Source organism: Notothenia rossii, assembly GCF_949606895.1.
Source record: "Notothenia rossii genome assembly, chromosome: 4".
Classification (NCBI taxonomy): domain Eukaryota; kingdom Metazoa; phylum Chordata; class Actinopteri; order Perciformes; family Nototheniidae; genus Notothenia; species Notothenia rossii.
Window position 1 is genome coordinate 37,696,607 of NC_136902.1, and position 14,156 is coordinate 37,710,762.

Genomic DNA, 14,156 nt, shown 5'->3' on the forward strand with positions numbered 1-14,156 from the left:
ATTATATTTAAAGAAAAGGCCCTGACAGAACAGAAGGGCTATATTTCAGTAACTATTAGCTATAGAAAAAAAGACAGCAACAGCTGACATCAAATCTTTGCTGAGCCTAAGGATAATCATAAATAAATAACATAGTGAAAATAAATATATTGCAATGCTCAAAACAGCAGCATTCAACCGTCTCTAATCCTTGGATATTACATGTCACTGCATGCATGCACGGAGCAGCTATAGCGCAGAGATCATCATCATCATCATCATTCTGTCTTGTATTACTTATATTATATTAATATATTGTAGGGCAATACCTATATAAAGTATATAAATATAGTTTTATTTTCAAAATACCAAAAAGATCCTGCATTTTAGCCATGCCTCATTTCGCTCTATTTGCTCTTTCCAGCGCTGTTTTTGCAGGGGGCTGATTCTGTGAGCTGCAGCTGACCACGCCCCCCTGCAGGAGAGGGGAGCGTGCTTTGAGATCAGCTGCTGGGCTGTCAGAAGAGGGGGAGAAAAAGAGATCTCCCTCCTCCGTGTTTTATTCTTATAGAAGTAAGAAGAGAAGTAATGGGGCAGAAACCCTCCTTTTTACGCAGCGGTCCAGACAACTCATCCTCACTCCCCGGTCGGCCTATGTTGACATTATGTCAAGTCCCCTGTGTCGGCTTTTTCCAACGCAAGGGGGCGGCCCTTAGCGTACATTTTCAACTTTCCGGGATGTCCATAGGCTTCTATATAGCTCCCTAAACGTATGTTGTAGACGACTTGAGATCGCGAGCTAATGCTACCCGCAGATCCAACCTGATCTCAACAGAATGCGTGACTCCACCACGACTCCTTAACACCGCATGTGGTGGAGTCACAAACGTTGTTACATTTACCTGTCGGCAACACGCAAACAAAGCCAATGTAAAGTGAATGAGGCTCCTTTGTCGTGGTGCACACACGCATTTCTACAACGTCCTTCAGTGAACTTTTTATTCTATAAAACGTTTTTAAAATCTACTTTATAGCCTGTAGTAACTCGCGGGAGGCTTGTTTTATTTTATTTGTATTCACAATAATTTTTATTTTTCATCAGAATGTATTATGGTGCATTATTTACCAAATTTGTGTTCTCAAAAAACAGTGCATTGTGTGTAATACAACTGTGATATTTATTAAATTAGTTATTTTTTAAGGAAGGCCAGAGCTTCAGCTGTGTCAAATAGATTGTTCCCTTTAGTTTACGTTATTTAAAAGACAATTATATTCCTATTTGATCAATAAAGGGGTATTGTAGGCCAATATTAGTCATTTAAAAAATATATAATGATGATAATGATGGTGAAAACCACTCCCCCCACATCGGAATGACGATGGCTACTGACTGTATTTTAAATGCTTTTTGTTTAATAGTAATAATAATCATTTTTATTATAACAACAATAAACCAGAAGAAGATTCCGTCGTTACCACGGCAACGTGACGTAGCCACGTTACGTTACCCACAATCACCTCACTTTCATTAATTTCATCTGACAACGGACTACAGTAAGTATCTAAAATCAAGGGGAGTTTATTTCTTTAAAACACCAAATAATATTGCTTTTATTTAGGCTACGCGCAACCTACTGTAGCGACCACGTCCAGCTACTAGCGGCCTCCGGCCTTCCGGTCAAAGTTTTTAGCTGGATAGCATTTATAGTTTATACAGCTACATGACATTAGTCGTCCCCCGGCACAGTTGGATAGTGGAGGTGCTAGAAAGATATGTTTAAATGCATGTATTTGCACATGTGTTGTAAAGACAGTCTTCAACACAGAGTTGAAATAGTGGCTAAAGGGCATCGGCGATGGAGTGGAACAAAAATGTGGAACTGGAGTTTTTCCAGAGGATTTGACTGGCCAGTGGGGACCACCCAATGTCCCACTATGATTCAGAAATACATCATTGATCTCTGGGGGAAATTGGGATTGTTACATTGTAGAATTAAAATATATAGTAGAAGATATAAGAAAAACAAGTATGTAAAAATATGTACATAATATAACAATATGCAGTGTTTCCCCTAGGTTTACTGCTTTGGGGGGGGGGGGGGGGGGGGGGGGGGGTGCTGGCTGAGGGGAGAGAGGAGCTGTGAATTATTGTTATTGATTAATGCATCGGTGTTTCTTAGGGTCAAAAATACTATACTCACAACTTAAAATGAAAGTATTTAATTTATTTAATAAAAGAACACATGTTCAATGTGAAAAGTGACAGTAGATATAGATTAGTTGCAATTTGGTGCTATATACATAAATATACATTTAAAAAATGTAATAAAAAAGTTTTTTTTCAGGGGGAGCGCGGGGCTCCGTTGTCGGGGCGCAGCACCCTTCCAAGACAATGGTAGGGGAAACACTGATATGCACATTATAAATGCATAATGTGTGCCAGAGTAATGCTCAGATTAATTATTATTGCATATAGAGTAATGCACAGATGAATTATTATTACATAGAGTATTGCACAGATGTTACTGTTATCCTAAATAATCCTATTTATTTTTCCTGTTTTACAGCTTCATTACAACGCTTATATCCACACACACACACACATATAAAACCAACGGCACTTTTAAGAGCCACTCTCTCTCTCACTGTCTCTCTTTCAATCACTCTCTCTCACTTTCTCTTTCAATCACTCTCTCACTTTCTCTTTTAATCACTCTCTCACTCCTACAAATGCTGGCGTGTCACAAAAAAAGACCTACCCAAACTGTAGAGAAAATATTTACAGTGGAAATAAAATCTGCCCACTATGTGAACATCCACAGCCAAACAATGTGAGACTCAAAAAGAAAATGGACAAATTCCAAAGCCAGCAGAAGCAGTGGTTGTCATCCATGACTAAAAACAGAATCAAGTCCCACGTTCTTGATGACGCCGCCCTTCTGGTATGTAGTTTACAGAATTATCTCATTCACCAAAAGTGTGAAAAGTAGTTTTATTACTTTGACAGAGGATTATAAATTAACTGGTATTGCTTCACATCCACAGTATTACTTGTATCATTAATGAGAATATAATTCATGATTAATGATTTTCAAACAGAATTAACTATTATGTGTAGGAAGTTTAAGAAGTGTCTCATAAGTTAAAAATCCCAAATGGATCCAAAAAAACCATTATGAACAAATCATTGTTTTTATTATGATGCCAGGATATTAGGATAAATTCAAATGTAAACAACAGTTTTGTGTATTTATTTAATTGATCTCTCTACCTCTCAACAATTATTTTCCCAGCTGGAGAAGTTGCATGCCCTTGGCTTGAAGCCCCTGCTGCTGCTGGCGTATCCCCCTACCAAGAGGGTGCCACGGACATCTAAAACGAAGGTTTTGATGCCCATGCATGCCCAGCTTAGCCCATCAGCCAAGACATGCCTCGACAATGTGGAGGCCATTTTCAAGCTGATGGTTGCAGGTGAGATTGCATTTATTTAATAACCATCTGCACGAGTCACTCATGCATATATTGACTATCTGTTATACAATGTGTGGTGTTGATTTGTCCTGTTTATTTCAAAGCAACAAAGAGAGTAATTTTAAAGAGCTGGGGTCTCATTTATAACTGTTATGTATGCACAAAACAGGGCTTGAAAGAGGTGTATGCCACTTCCCATTCAAAAGTTGTAATCTATATATATATATTAATTGACAGAAGATTATGATGACAGGGGAAATTGTCTATGCAGATGGTGAGGTGGTGAATTGAAACCAGATTGTAGAAGTACATGTTATAAGCATAATTATACATATAATAAAGCCTCTCACATTTAATTTCAGTTAATATCACACGTTTCTTAAAGATCCTACATTCAAACCATCAGTGTTATTTGTGCATATGCTTGTGAGCCATAACTAATTTCATAAGCATCTTTCAATTGTAAAAGAAGTAAGCCAACTCAAATCTCAAATCAAATTCCACTTTGTATTTCATCAGCACTGTCTCGCCATCACATTCCCCACCATCGGAGCACAGAGGAAATGGTTGAAACATTATAGTACTGACACTCGTGGTCAGTTGTGGAGCGCACCACAGCTGATGACAAAAATCCAAGATAACATGAAATAGCAGTAAATAATAGCAGAACAGATGCAAGTACCAGACTGTGTCTCCAATGCGTTCTGTGGTGCATGAAGAGCGCACTGAAGACACTGCGGCCCCCACACATGTCTTCTCAAGTGACCTCACCCAGCACATCTTCCCCACCTACACATATGGATAGCAAAGTCTAGAAATAAAGCCAGTGACAGCTCTCGCACAATCTCACATATGAGTCCTAATTATATTGCAGGCCAAAACTTAATTAAATACATTTTGTTCACTTATCAAACTTCCATTTTCCAATGATAACCCAGTGTGGGGGATACCATTGACTTTTGTAAATATTGAAGCGATCAGTTTGATTGCTGTAAACATTGAATTACTGTATGATACTCATAATGCTGCATGGTGGACCACTGGCACTGCTAGGACCCCCTGCATGTAAGAATTAAGAGGGGACAAGTGTTCTGGGACATCCTCCATCACAATCAGAGTCACAGTCACACAGTCAGAAAAAAAAAGTGTTTCTTCTTCAAGTAAATTGCGCTGAGCAGTGGCTCTGTGGACAACCCTCAGCTTCTCTGGCTCCTCTGCCCTGATGCCAAGCAGATACCTGTGGGTGACATCATACTGAATCAATCTTTTTTTTACAGTTTAGGTTGATTAGGGTTGCCTTTTTTTGCATGTTTTGCACATTGGCCTAATTTCATATTTTATAATGTATGTGTGTGTATTCCATGTTCCTGTTTTCAAACATTCAATATTCAAAGGTGTTATTGTTATATGCACCGCTTCAGCGTAGTTGTTGGCAATGACAATCTTAACTCCCAGGCTCCTCCAACAATACAGCATACAAACAGTACAAGAAGAAATAAAATAGTGCAAGAAGAAACTAGTCCAACAACGTAGGTGCAAAACTAACATAACACTAACAGGAATAAGTCAAATATATACTTATAAAATAGAATAAGATAAGACAGAAAGTACAATGAAATACTGATATGGGGAGGCATGAATGAAAAGGTTGTATAAACAGATGTGGATATGTATAAATATATTATATATCAACAGATAACTACGGAGCCCCTAAAGGGACATGGAAAAAAAAAAAAATGGAGAGAGAAAAACAATTAAGTCAGGAAAACGGATTCGTTTCTCGAGCGCACGAGAAACAAATCCATTTTCCTGACTTTATTTTTTTTGAGAAAGTTACCGATGCACCAAGGAGGAAGTGGAACACACATTAGACAACCATTTCATTGCAGACTGTTATGTTTACGTGGGGAAATGACAGAGCATACATTATTTGAGATAGACTATATTTTGAAGTCAGACTTAATTTTATGGACATTTCGGCCAGGGGTGTAGAGCTATTGGTTTAAGCACCGGATTGGCAAAACAGGAGAGTTTGTAAACCAGTCTGCTTTGATCTATGAATTAATGTCCGTGACTCGCAGAGTACCTGCTTACCTCGCAGCTTTTTTATAGGGAAACAAACACTCAGAACACACACACAGAGCCAGTGGCGGACTGCCCCCCCCCCCCCCCGTTGACAGTTTACGTCAGCTGGGCAGGGTGAGATTCTGATTTTTAGTCCCAGTCCGCCCATCATGCGTCCTGATGACCAGGGATCTCCTTCATAAAACTAATAAAAGGGGGAGTAATCGGGCAGTTCGGTGTGTGTGTAGAGGTGTGTGTGGTTAAAATGGCCTGTGGTCACTCTTTATAGCTGTTCAATGAAGGTAAACACAGAAGGCGGTGCGTAAAAGCTCTTTGAGCGCTGGTGCTGCTCTTGTCTGAGTTACACGTCCCGCTGCCTCCTGGAGTGACCACACACCCCTGGCCGAAATTTCCTTAAAGTGAAGTCTGAGTACGAAATATATCTCAAATAATGCACTGTCATTTCCCCACGTAAACATAACAGTCTGCAATGAAATGGTTGTGTCCTGTGCGCTTCACTTCCTCCTTGGCGCACCGGTAACTTTCTCCCCAAAAAAAAGTCAGGATAACGGGTTAGTATCTCGTCCGCACGAGATACTAAGTCGTGCGCACGAGAAAGTATCTTGTGCGCACGAGATACTAACCCGTTATCCGTTATCCTGACTTTTTTTTTTTTTTTCATGTCCCTTTAGGGGCTCCGTAGATAACTAACCAATGCAACATTATGGTATTATACATAATGAATAAATAAATAAATATGTGGGCTTGTAAACTGATTTGTACTACAAATCCTTTGTAGGTTGGACAAAACTCAACCCAGACCAAGAGGAGAACCCTGACACACCAACACCACCCCAAGACCCACCCAACCAACTGCCCGCTGGAAGCTACAGATGTAGCACTTAATTTCAGACTCCAGTTTACAGCTTCCTGCCTACGACCTGCCTAAAACCAGTATAGAGGAATGTTAACCCCTCCCACTATTTTCCAAGAGGGCGTTGCCAGATTTTCAATTTCAGGTTTTAACCAGGAGATGGCGCTTCATTCACAAATACAGAAAGACAAGTTTCATGGACTTTCAGTTGTGTTTTGAATTGCATTTGAACACATCAATATTTTAGATTAACTAAAGTATATCTAATCTTGTAATTCAATAATATATAGTCTTTATATATTAAATAATCATAATAGTAATGTAAATGTTTACATTACACTTCTTTATTTGTTATGCTCATACTTTTACCTTTACAATCGTTTGCTTTAATATGCAGTATATTTTTTGTATATTTTTGTGTTTGCTTCCTCCTGCTCCCTTTCGGACACATACTGTATGATTTATTATTATTATTAATATGAAGATATTATTAAGATAAGATACGATGTTACTTTATTGATTGAACATTTTAGTTTAGAATGTGCTGTCCCAAGGTAATTCAGAAGGCTCACAGGTCACATTCCGACCATTATTTAAAACAATAAGTGCTTTCACACCGTCGACAGCTCTGTGGCTGAATGGCCAGCGATTAGGTGTGGCGCATTTATCATAGGTGATCAGAGCTAACTGCCTGCCGTCAGATTTCATTTAAAAAACAGATCTGATTTTAAGACTATTTTTGCGCTCACAAAGAATGATAAGAATAAGAATAATGCGTATTGAACTGGTTTCATTAATTAGTGAGTTTACACTAGAACCGCCAATCGGGTCAATTTGTGTGATGTGTGTTGTGTGTGTGCAATTTAACTTTTTTTCAATAAAATATTAAAGTCTCCCAGTCCGTGACTTTTCCTGAAAGTGTGTTATGTAGCACCCTATGTTGTTAAAAATTGCATTCTAATAGCGGGATTTTGACGGGTTTAGGTAGGATACAAAAACCTCTGGCGGTTCTAGTGTTAAGGTAATTAGGTACAGTAGAAGCCCTTTTTTATCAGTAACGAATTTAGCAGTTGAACATAAAAATCAACTAACTGAGGGTCACTTGCAATGACAGTGTTGTGTCTAATTGTAAGCTTGTCACTCAGAGTAACCTACAGTTAATTTAGCTGCTGGAGAAGAAAGATCAGGGGGGAGGGGGGGAGAGAGCTGTGGTTGATGGGCCATTAGTTGTGTAAATACACAGCTGAGAGCTGCTGTTTCATTCAGACTGTTTAAAAAACGGTAACAACAGACTATTTTTCAAGATCAAGATCCCTCCGCTACGCTTTGGGATCCTGATCTGCCGACGAGGCTCCATTAAAATATAAACATTTTTAGTGAATTACTGAGTTTAGGCACGTTAATAACGTTTTAATGAAGTTGAATACAGTATATTCATATTTGTCAATGATTTCATGTCGCGCGCAGAGGTGTGTGTGGTTAAAAAACGTTCATGAAGTGAAGGAGGTTTTCCTTCTATAAAACAGCTGTGGGCAGCAGTGAGTGTCACGGACATGAATTCATAGATCAAGGCAGACTGGTCCACACACTCTCCTGTCCTGCCAGGCGACATGCCCGTTATAAGCCGTGTCCCTCACTCCTCACATCCCTAGCTGCATCCCCACAAAGTGTATTATGTTGTTACGTCGTTTCAGATGTTATGTGCAAACTTGTCACCTTTCGGCGAAATTCGCCGTTTTGAATCCAAAATAGGTTGTTTGTGTGATTCATGTAGATCTGCAATAAAAATATTTTTGGGGTATGGGGGGGTCTGGGACCCGGAGTAATCTGCAGCAGTGAGCTGTTATGTGCCATCATGACACGCATGGTGTTCTTTTTTTATATATATTATAATGAAGTGCGAGCTGTGTGCTCGAGTCTTCCTGCCTGTCGGCTCTGCTCTCATGGATGTATAATAAGGCTCTGCTGCTCCGGGATGATGGTCTAGCTTCAGCAGCTACATTACCTACGGGTCCGTTCGTTAATATTAACTGTGCGTCCGGAGTCACTGTGGCACAGACTGGACCGCTGGTGAACAGCTGTTAGAACTGGCCGTTCAGAGCAGAGCTCCCTGTTGGAGCGGCAGAACGTGATGCGAACTGAAAAGTTTTTCTGTGGCAATATTATTTAAGGAATCGTTGAGCTAGCTAGCTAGCATACATTGTCACTATCTGCTAACGTTAGCTTTAGCCTTCTATTTCTAATAGTTTTTTTCATAGGCTATAAACAGAGGTGATATAAGTATATATATATTGTACTTGAGTAAAAGTAGAAGTACTCAGATCTTGTACTTGAGTAAAAGTAGAAGTACTCAGATCTTGTACTTGAGTAAAAGTAATAGTACTAGAGTGTAGGAATACTCTGTTACAGTAAAAGTCCTGCATTCAAAATGTTACTCAAGTAAAAGTAGAAAAGTATTATCATCAAAATATAGTTAAAGTAGCGACAGTAAAAGTAGTCGTTGTGCAGATTGGTCCATTTCAGAATAACATATATGATATGTTTTATAATGATTGATCATGAAAGTGTTCTCAAAGCTGGTAAAGGTGCAGCTAGTCTGAATGACTTTGTATACTGCAGGGTAGTTTGTGGATTTACTCCAGGTGGAACTAAAGTCTGATTTAACACTTGATTATATTTCACATCATTCATCCACATCTGTAAAGTAACTAAAGGTATTAAATACATGTAGGGGAGTAGAAGTACACCATGTACCTCTGAACTGTAGTGGAGTAGAAGAACAAAGTAGCAAAACATTGAAATACTTAAATAAAGTATCTCAAAATTGTGCCGAAGTATAGTACTTGTTGAGTTTATAAACTTAGTTACTTTACACCATGTGGCTATACAGATAGAAAGACTAAGCCTTGCACAGAGGCATGAAAATACATTTTGAAAATGCTCAACAGTGCTGCCAAAATTATAAACTGACTGCTACACAATTAAAAAATAAATGCTTTTATATATTTCTATTAGATGTGACTCTTTGGCGTTTCTGTTATTATTAACACTACTGCTTTAGTTTTTCTGACTGCTAAAATCCTCTGTCATTCCTCATTTTAAAGCCGATATTCCGTGAGGTGGGGGAGCCGGGGGCTCGGATCCTTGTCACCTTTTTCATACAGATGAGTTTGCATCCCAAAGCCTCAGTCACCTTAATTCATTTAATAAAAACATCTCAGGTCAGTAACACTCAAAGCTAGATGTGCAATACCATGTTCAGCTATGTTACTATGTATAATGTTATTGTTGTTACATCAGAAGATGTACATATTGAAATGATTTCTTAACTTACAGTAGGCTATTTTTTACAATGTGTGTTGGAAGGATTTATTAAATTACTATGAATATTGTCATTGTTGAAGGCTTTTAGAGAAGGATGAACTATAAGCCTGAATTACATAACATTTTATACCTAAAAACATAAAAGCCACAATAAATAAATCACAATTATTCTAGTTATTTTTACCTCCCGTATTGCTTTCAACCCACCAGCTTTTATGGTGTTGTTACGTCACTAACTGTAAGCTTGTCACATACAGTCTATGGTCACTCAGAGTAACCTACAGTTAATTTAGCTGCTGGAGAAGAAATCTCAGGGGGGGGGGTGGAGAAAACCCCTGGAAGAAACCCCCAAAACCCGCGGGTGGGGCAGCTTCCGTGAAGAATCTCATGGAGTCGGAGGAGTACGCAAGGTCGTCGTAGAAGAAGGTGACGCCATTCCAGTGTGCGAGCAGGAGGGACCAAATCCGCAGGTCAGAGCGGCAGCCTTCATCTAAGAAGACTTGGTCATGGAGGTTTTCTGCAGCCAACGCTGTATCCAGGAGCCGGGAAATAAAAGAGCGCCCCTGAGGGATAATACGCATGGCGAAGTTGAGGTGCCCGAGCAGGGAGAGCAGCTGCTGCTTGGTGATAACTTGTTGCTCGCAGAAGGACTTTGTGATGTTGCAAATGCGCTGCAGTTTGTCCGTGGGGAGAGACGCTTCCATGTCTACAGAGTCGAGTGTAATGCCCAAAAACTCCAGGTGTGTGGTGGGACCTAGCGTTTTCTCTTCTGAGAGGGGAACACCTAACTCCTGAAAGCATAGTTTGAGTTTTGCTAGAGAGGCGCCTGAGTTGTCCCGAGGGGGATCTATGAGGAGGAAATCATCCAATAGATGCAGGACGGAGGGGATTCTGACGATGTTCAGGAGGATCCAGCAGAGGGCTTCGGAAAAAGAATTAAAGATGCAAGGGCTACTTCTGCACACGAAGGTTAAAAGGACAGTAAAGTAGAATTTGGACTCCCATCTAATACCGAACATGTGCCACTGAGATGGGTGAATGGGAATTATTTTGAACGCGTCAGTAATGTCTGCTTTGGAGAGCCACGCTCCTTGCCCTGCGGATTTGATGAGCTTGATGGCATTATCAACTGAAGCGTAATGAAGAGAAAAATACTCTGAGGGAATAAGGCTATTGATGCTGCAAAACTGACCAGCGCGAGGAGCGGACAGATCGAAAATGAGCCTTTTCTTCTCAGAGTATTTGCGTGTAGCGACCCCTATTGGGCTTGTCCGGAACACTGGGAACGGAGAGGAATGGACAGGACCGATTAAATATCCTTTGTTGAGCTCTTTTTGAATGAGCTGAGAGACTATGGTGGGTTCTTTGGTGGCTGACTGCAGGTTTTTAGCCACTAAAGTCGCTGAGGGGGGAGAAAGGACCCCTACTGATAAAACACGGATTTCCCGTATTTGATGTGAAGATCGCCAATCATGGCCAGATCACCATCTAACTCCACTCTCCTTTCAGGGTAAACTGCGCAGAGGACATCGCGGAAGATGCTAAAAGCTACCAGAAATTGCCCTATAGAAAGGTCTTTGAGGAGCCGGGGGTCTGCGGATTTAAATAGCGCAGTAATGCTTCCTCCCGTGGCGGTGGCTTTGTCGCACTACGGGGAAGGCAGAATAAGGCTGACCAAATTAATGTCTTTCCCGTCGAGGATTTTCACTCTGAGCCGTGAGGAGATGTTAGCGGCTTGGGGAATGTAGGGCCTACCTGAGGGAGGAGCCGGGAGGGCGGAAGCCAGAGTGTGAGAAGGAACTACCGTGCCAAATACAAAACCCCGCGGGGCCGCCGAAGAGGTTGAAGCTCCGGCCTGGCCTCTCTCCATGGACTGAAAGCGAGCGTCGATTAGCAGCATAGAACTTGCCAGAGATTGCAGTGTGTTGACTAGGCTGCCATCGAAGAGGGGCTGAGTGCCGGAGCTCCCGGCTGAGCGGCGCTGGGCGGCGCTGGGCTGCTGAGCGGCGCTGGAGTGAGCCTGAGGAGTGGAGGATTTCTTGGCCGAGCGAGCTCCTGGAGGACTCGCTTTTTTAGACCTTTTGTCCCCGCGGCCGCGAGAGCGCCCTCGCCCTCTTCCGGGGGGGCTGGCTGGAGCTGCTGGCCTGGGCTGGGAGACTGCACCGGAGGCTTGGTCCGACAGCTCACGGAGCTGGGAAAGCAGGAGATCTGGGGCTGGGGTGATGCCCTGCTTCCGGAGATGGGCCACGATGAATTCTGCCTCTGCTGTGCGAGAGCCGCTACGGGCGCTCAGACGAGAACTGAGGCGACGGTGACTTGAGGAGTTTGATGCTTCCTCTGGAAGTGCATCGGAATCGGGATCAAGATCCTTCGAAAAAGTTAAGTTCTCTGAAGATTCTGAATTAGACATGTTTGAGGTTTTTCGTATCAAGTGTTTAGGCGTAAGAGGAGTGTAAGCTACCAACTTGCGCGTTGACACCTGGAAGACAGCTGATGGAAAAGGGGAGAGCATATATAGAGGGATTAACAGGTGCGATAATTAGGCTTGTGAATGGAGGGAAGTGATAGGTTAGCTGAGGAGTGGCGCTCCCTATGATTTAGTGAAGGGAGCGAGTATTGCCATGACGTGCAATACGAAGTGATAGGTCTTCCTGCCTGAACTTGCGCTAAGCTTCATGTGTAGACTCTTAAACTTCTGTGATTTCTCAGTAGGAAACACTAAATGTGCTTATGTCACACAGTGGAAATGTTTGCGCATTCTGAGATGAGCCCTCTACAAAACGTACTTTACCTGTTCTGCACATTTGTGCAAATAATGTATTCCATACAATTACTGATTGCTCTCACAACCATCTCGAGGTGTTCCCTGTCCGCAAAATAATAAAGACAAGGAACCGAAAGGTAGGATAATGATTACCTGGATGACAGTGTTTGCTGTTGGATAACTTTTCTGAATTTGTATAACAATTACTTTATCTTACCTTGAAGGAATGCTGTTGTCCAATTCACAATATTAAGCTATTTGTGTAAACATCCTGTAAATCCCTCTAGTCGGTCAGATGTCTTTTTTCATGACTATATTTTTAAATATATGCAAACTATTTGAACAATACATATATTATAAGTACTTGCGAAAGTACAAAGTTCAAAGAGCATACAGATGTACAATGTCTTTGTCTGCCTGCCACAGGGGGGGGACGGAGCACCTTTACCAGTGGGAGCCCTGCACCATCTGGTATGTTAATTGGCTTTTGTACAATTACATCTATGTGTACTGTTAACATCTGTGGTAATTGTTGGCACGCCATTATCTTAGGTGGCATTTGTTAAAGAAAAATGCAAAAAGTTCTGCTGTCTGTAGCACCAGCTATACACAAGTTATTTTAAATGTGCAAAGTCCACACTAAACGATAAATTGAAACTAGGCAGTTTATTTAATTAAAGCTGTGTCAATATTTGATTACACCACAGAGACACCAGGTTCACGTTAACTACTCTGGCGTTAAGTCCACACTTACGAAAGTATTAGTCAATAATCACCAAACAACAGAAATGTAAAGGAACTAGGACAAAGAATTATGATTAGACATTCATCTACAGATAGTGCAAATTAACAACAGTGACAATCAAGTGGTGAAACTGTAAACTACAACAAAGGGTGATATATCAGTACCCTATTATTGGGCAGATCAAATATTAACGTAACAAACGCATCATGATATCATTTCCCCAAGGGGATCTATAGGCTGCTTCTTATCTATCAAATGCTATTTTATCCCTTATCTTGGAATACAATGTGCCTGTTGGAGGAGTTATTATTCACTTTGAAATGTTCTGCTGTAAGGCTCTACGGATGCAATGATTTTACATTTTGATGCTATGATAATAGTCTGAGGAAACATCACCTTTGGGTTTTACAACTAAGGATGGATGAATGTGTACTTATAATTAGAGGTTTTATAGGATTTTTCGACAACATTTTGACATTTTCAGCTGCTGTGCCTATTTACCTTTGTTAACAGGATTAACAATTTGTCCATATTTTTCAATGAGCAACAGTTGCTGTAAGGAACCTTAACGTACCATAATGTAGTTGTTTAGATAGTGAGAACAAAAACACTCAGTGTAGCTGAACTGTTAAAAGTGACATTGGTTAATCGCTGCATCCATACAGTGGAATACCAAATACTTCATACAACACTGCACTTGTCTTCAAACGTTTCTAAAACAGTATAAACATTTTAAAGTAGCCTAATGAAAATCAATTGAATGTGTATTACTGCTCACTAATTCTTCTTCACCCTCCCTTTATTTTATTTTTTTCTCAGTGGTATGTCCTGGCCTCCATCCTGGCAAGCAGCCTGATTCCCACCCCATGCAAATCCCATTGTCAAACAAAACAATAAATGTTTTGGTGTTTGTATGGAATTAATAAAGTGCAACA

At 40.7% G+C, this 14,156-nt stretch overlaps 2 protein-coding genes across 2 annotated transcripts; one reads left to right on the plus strand and one right to left on the minus strand.

Annotated features, from left to right (window-relative positions):
* The first annotated feature begins 2,620 nt into the window (after positions 1-2,620).
* Positions 2,621-6,571, plus strand: LOC307037647 (uncharacterized protein). Its single transcript, XM_079678707.1, has 3 exons — positions 2,621-2,921; positions 3,273-3,450; positions 6,314-6,571. The coding sequence occupies exons 1-3, from the start codon at positions 2,829-2,831 to the stop codon at positions 6,418-6,420; spliced, it is 378 nt and encodes a 125-aa protein (XP_079534833.1). The 5' UTR covers positions 2,621-2,828; the 3' UTR covers positions 6,421-6,571.
* Positions 3,446-12,918, minus strand: LOC307037646 (uncharacterized protein). The gene is made up of 2 exons (XM_079678706.1): positions 11,468-12,918; positions 3,446-4,687 (listed from the first exon to the last, which is right to left on the minus strand). The coding sequence occupies exons 1-2, from the start codon at positions 12,222-12,224 to the stop codon at positions 4,647-4,649; spliced, it is 798 nt and encodes a 265-aa protein (XP_079534832.1). The 5' UTR covers positions 12,225-12,918; the 3' UTR covers positions 3,446-4,646.
* Positions 12,919-14,156: the final 1,238 nt, after the last annotated feature.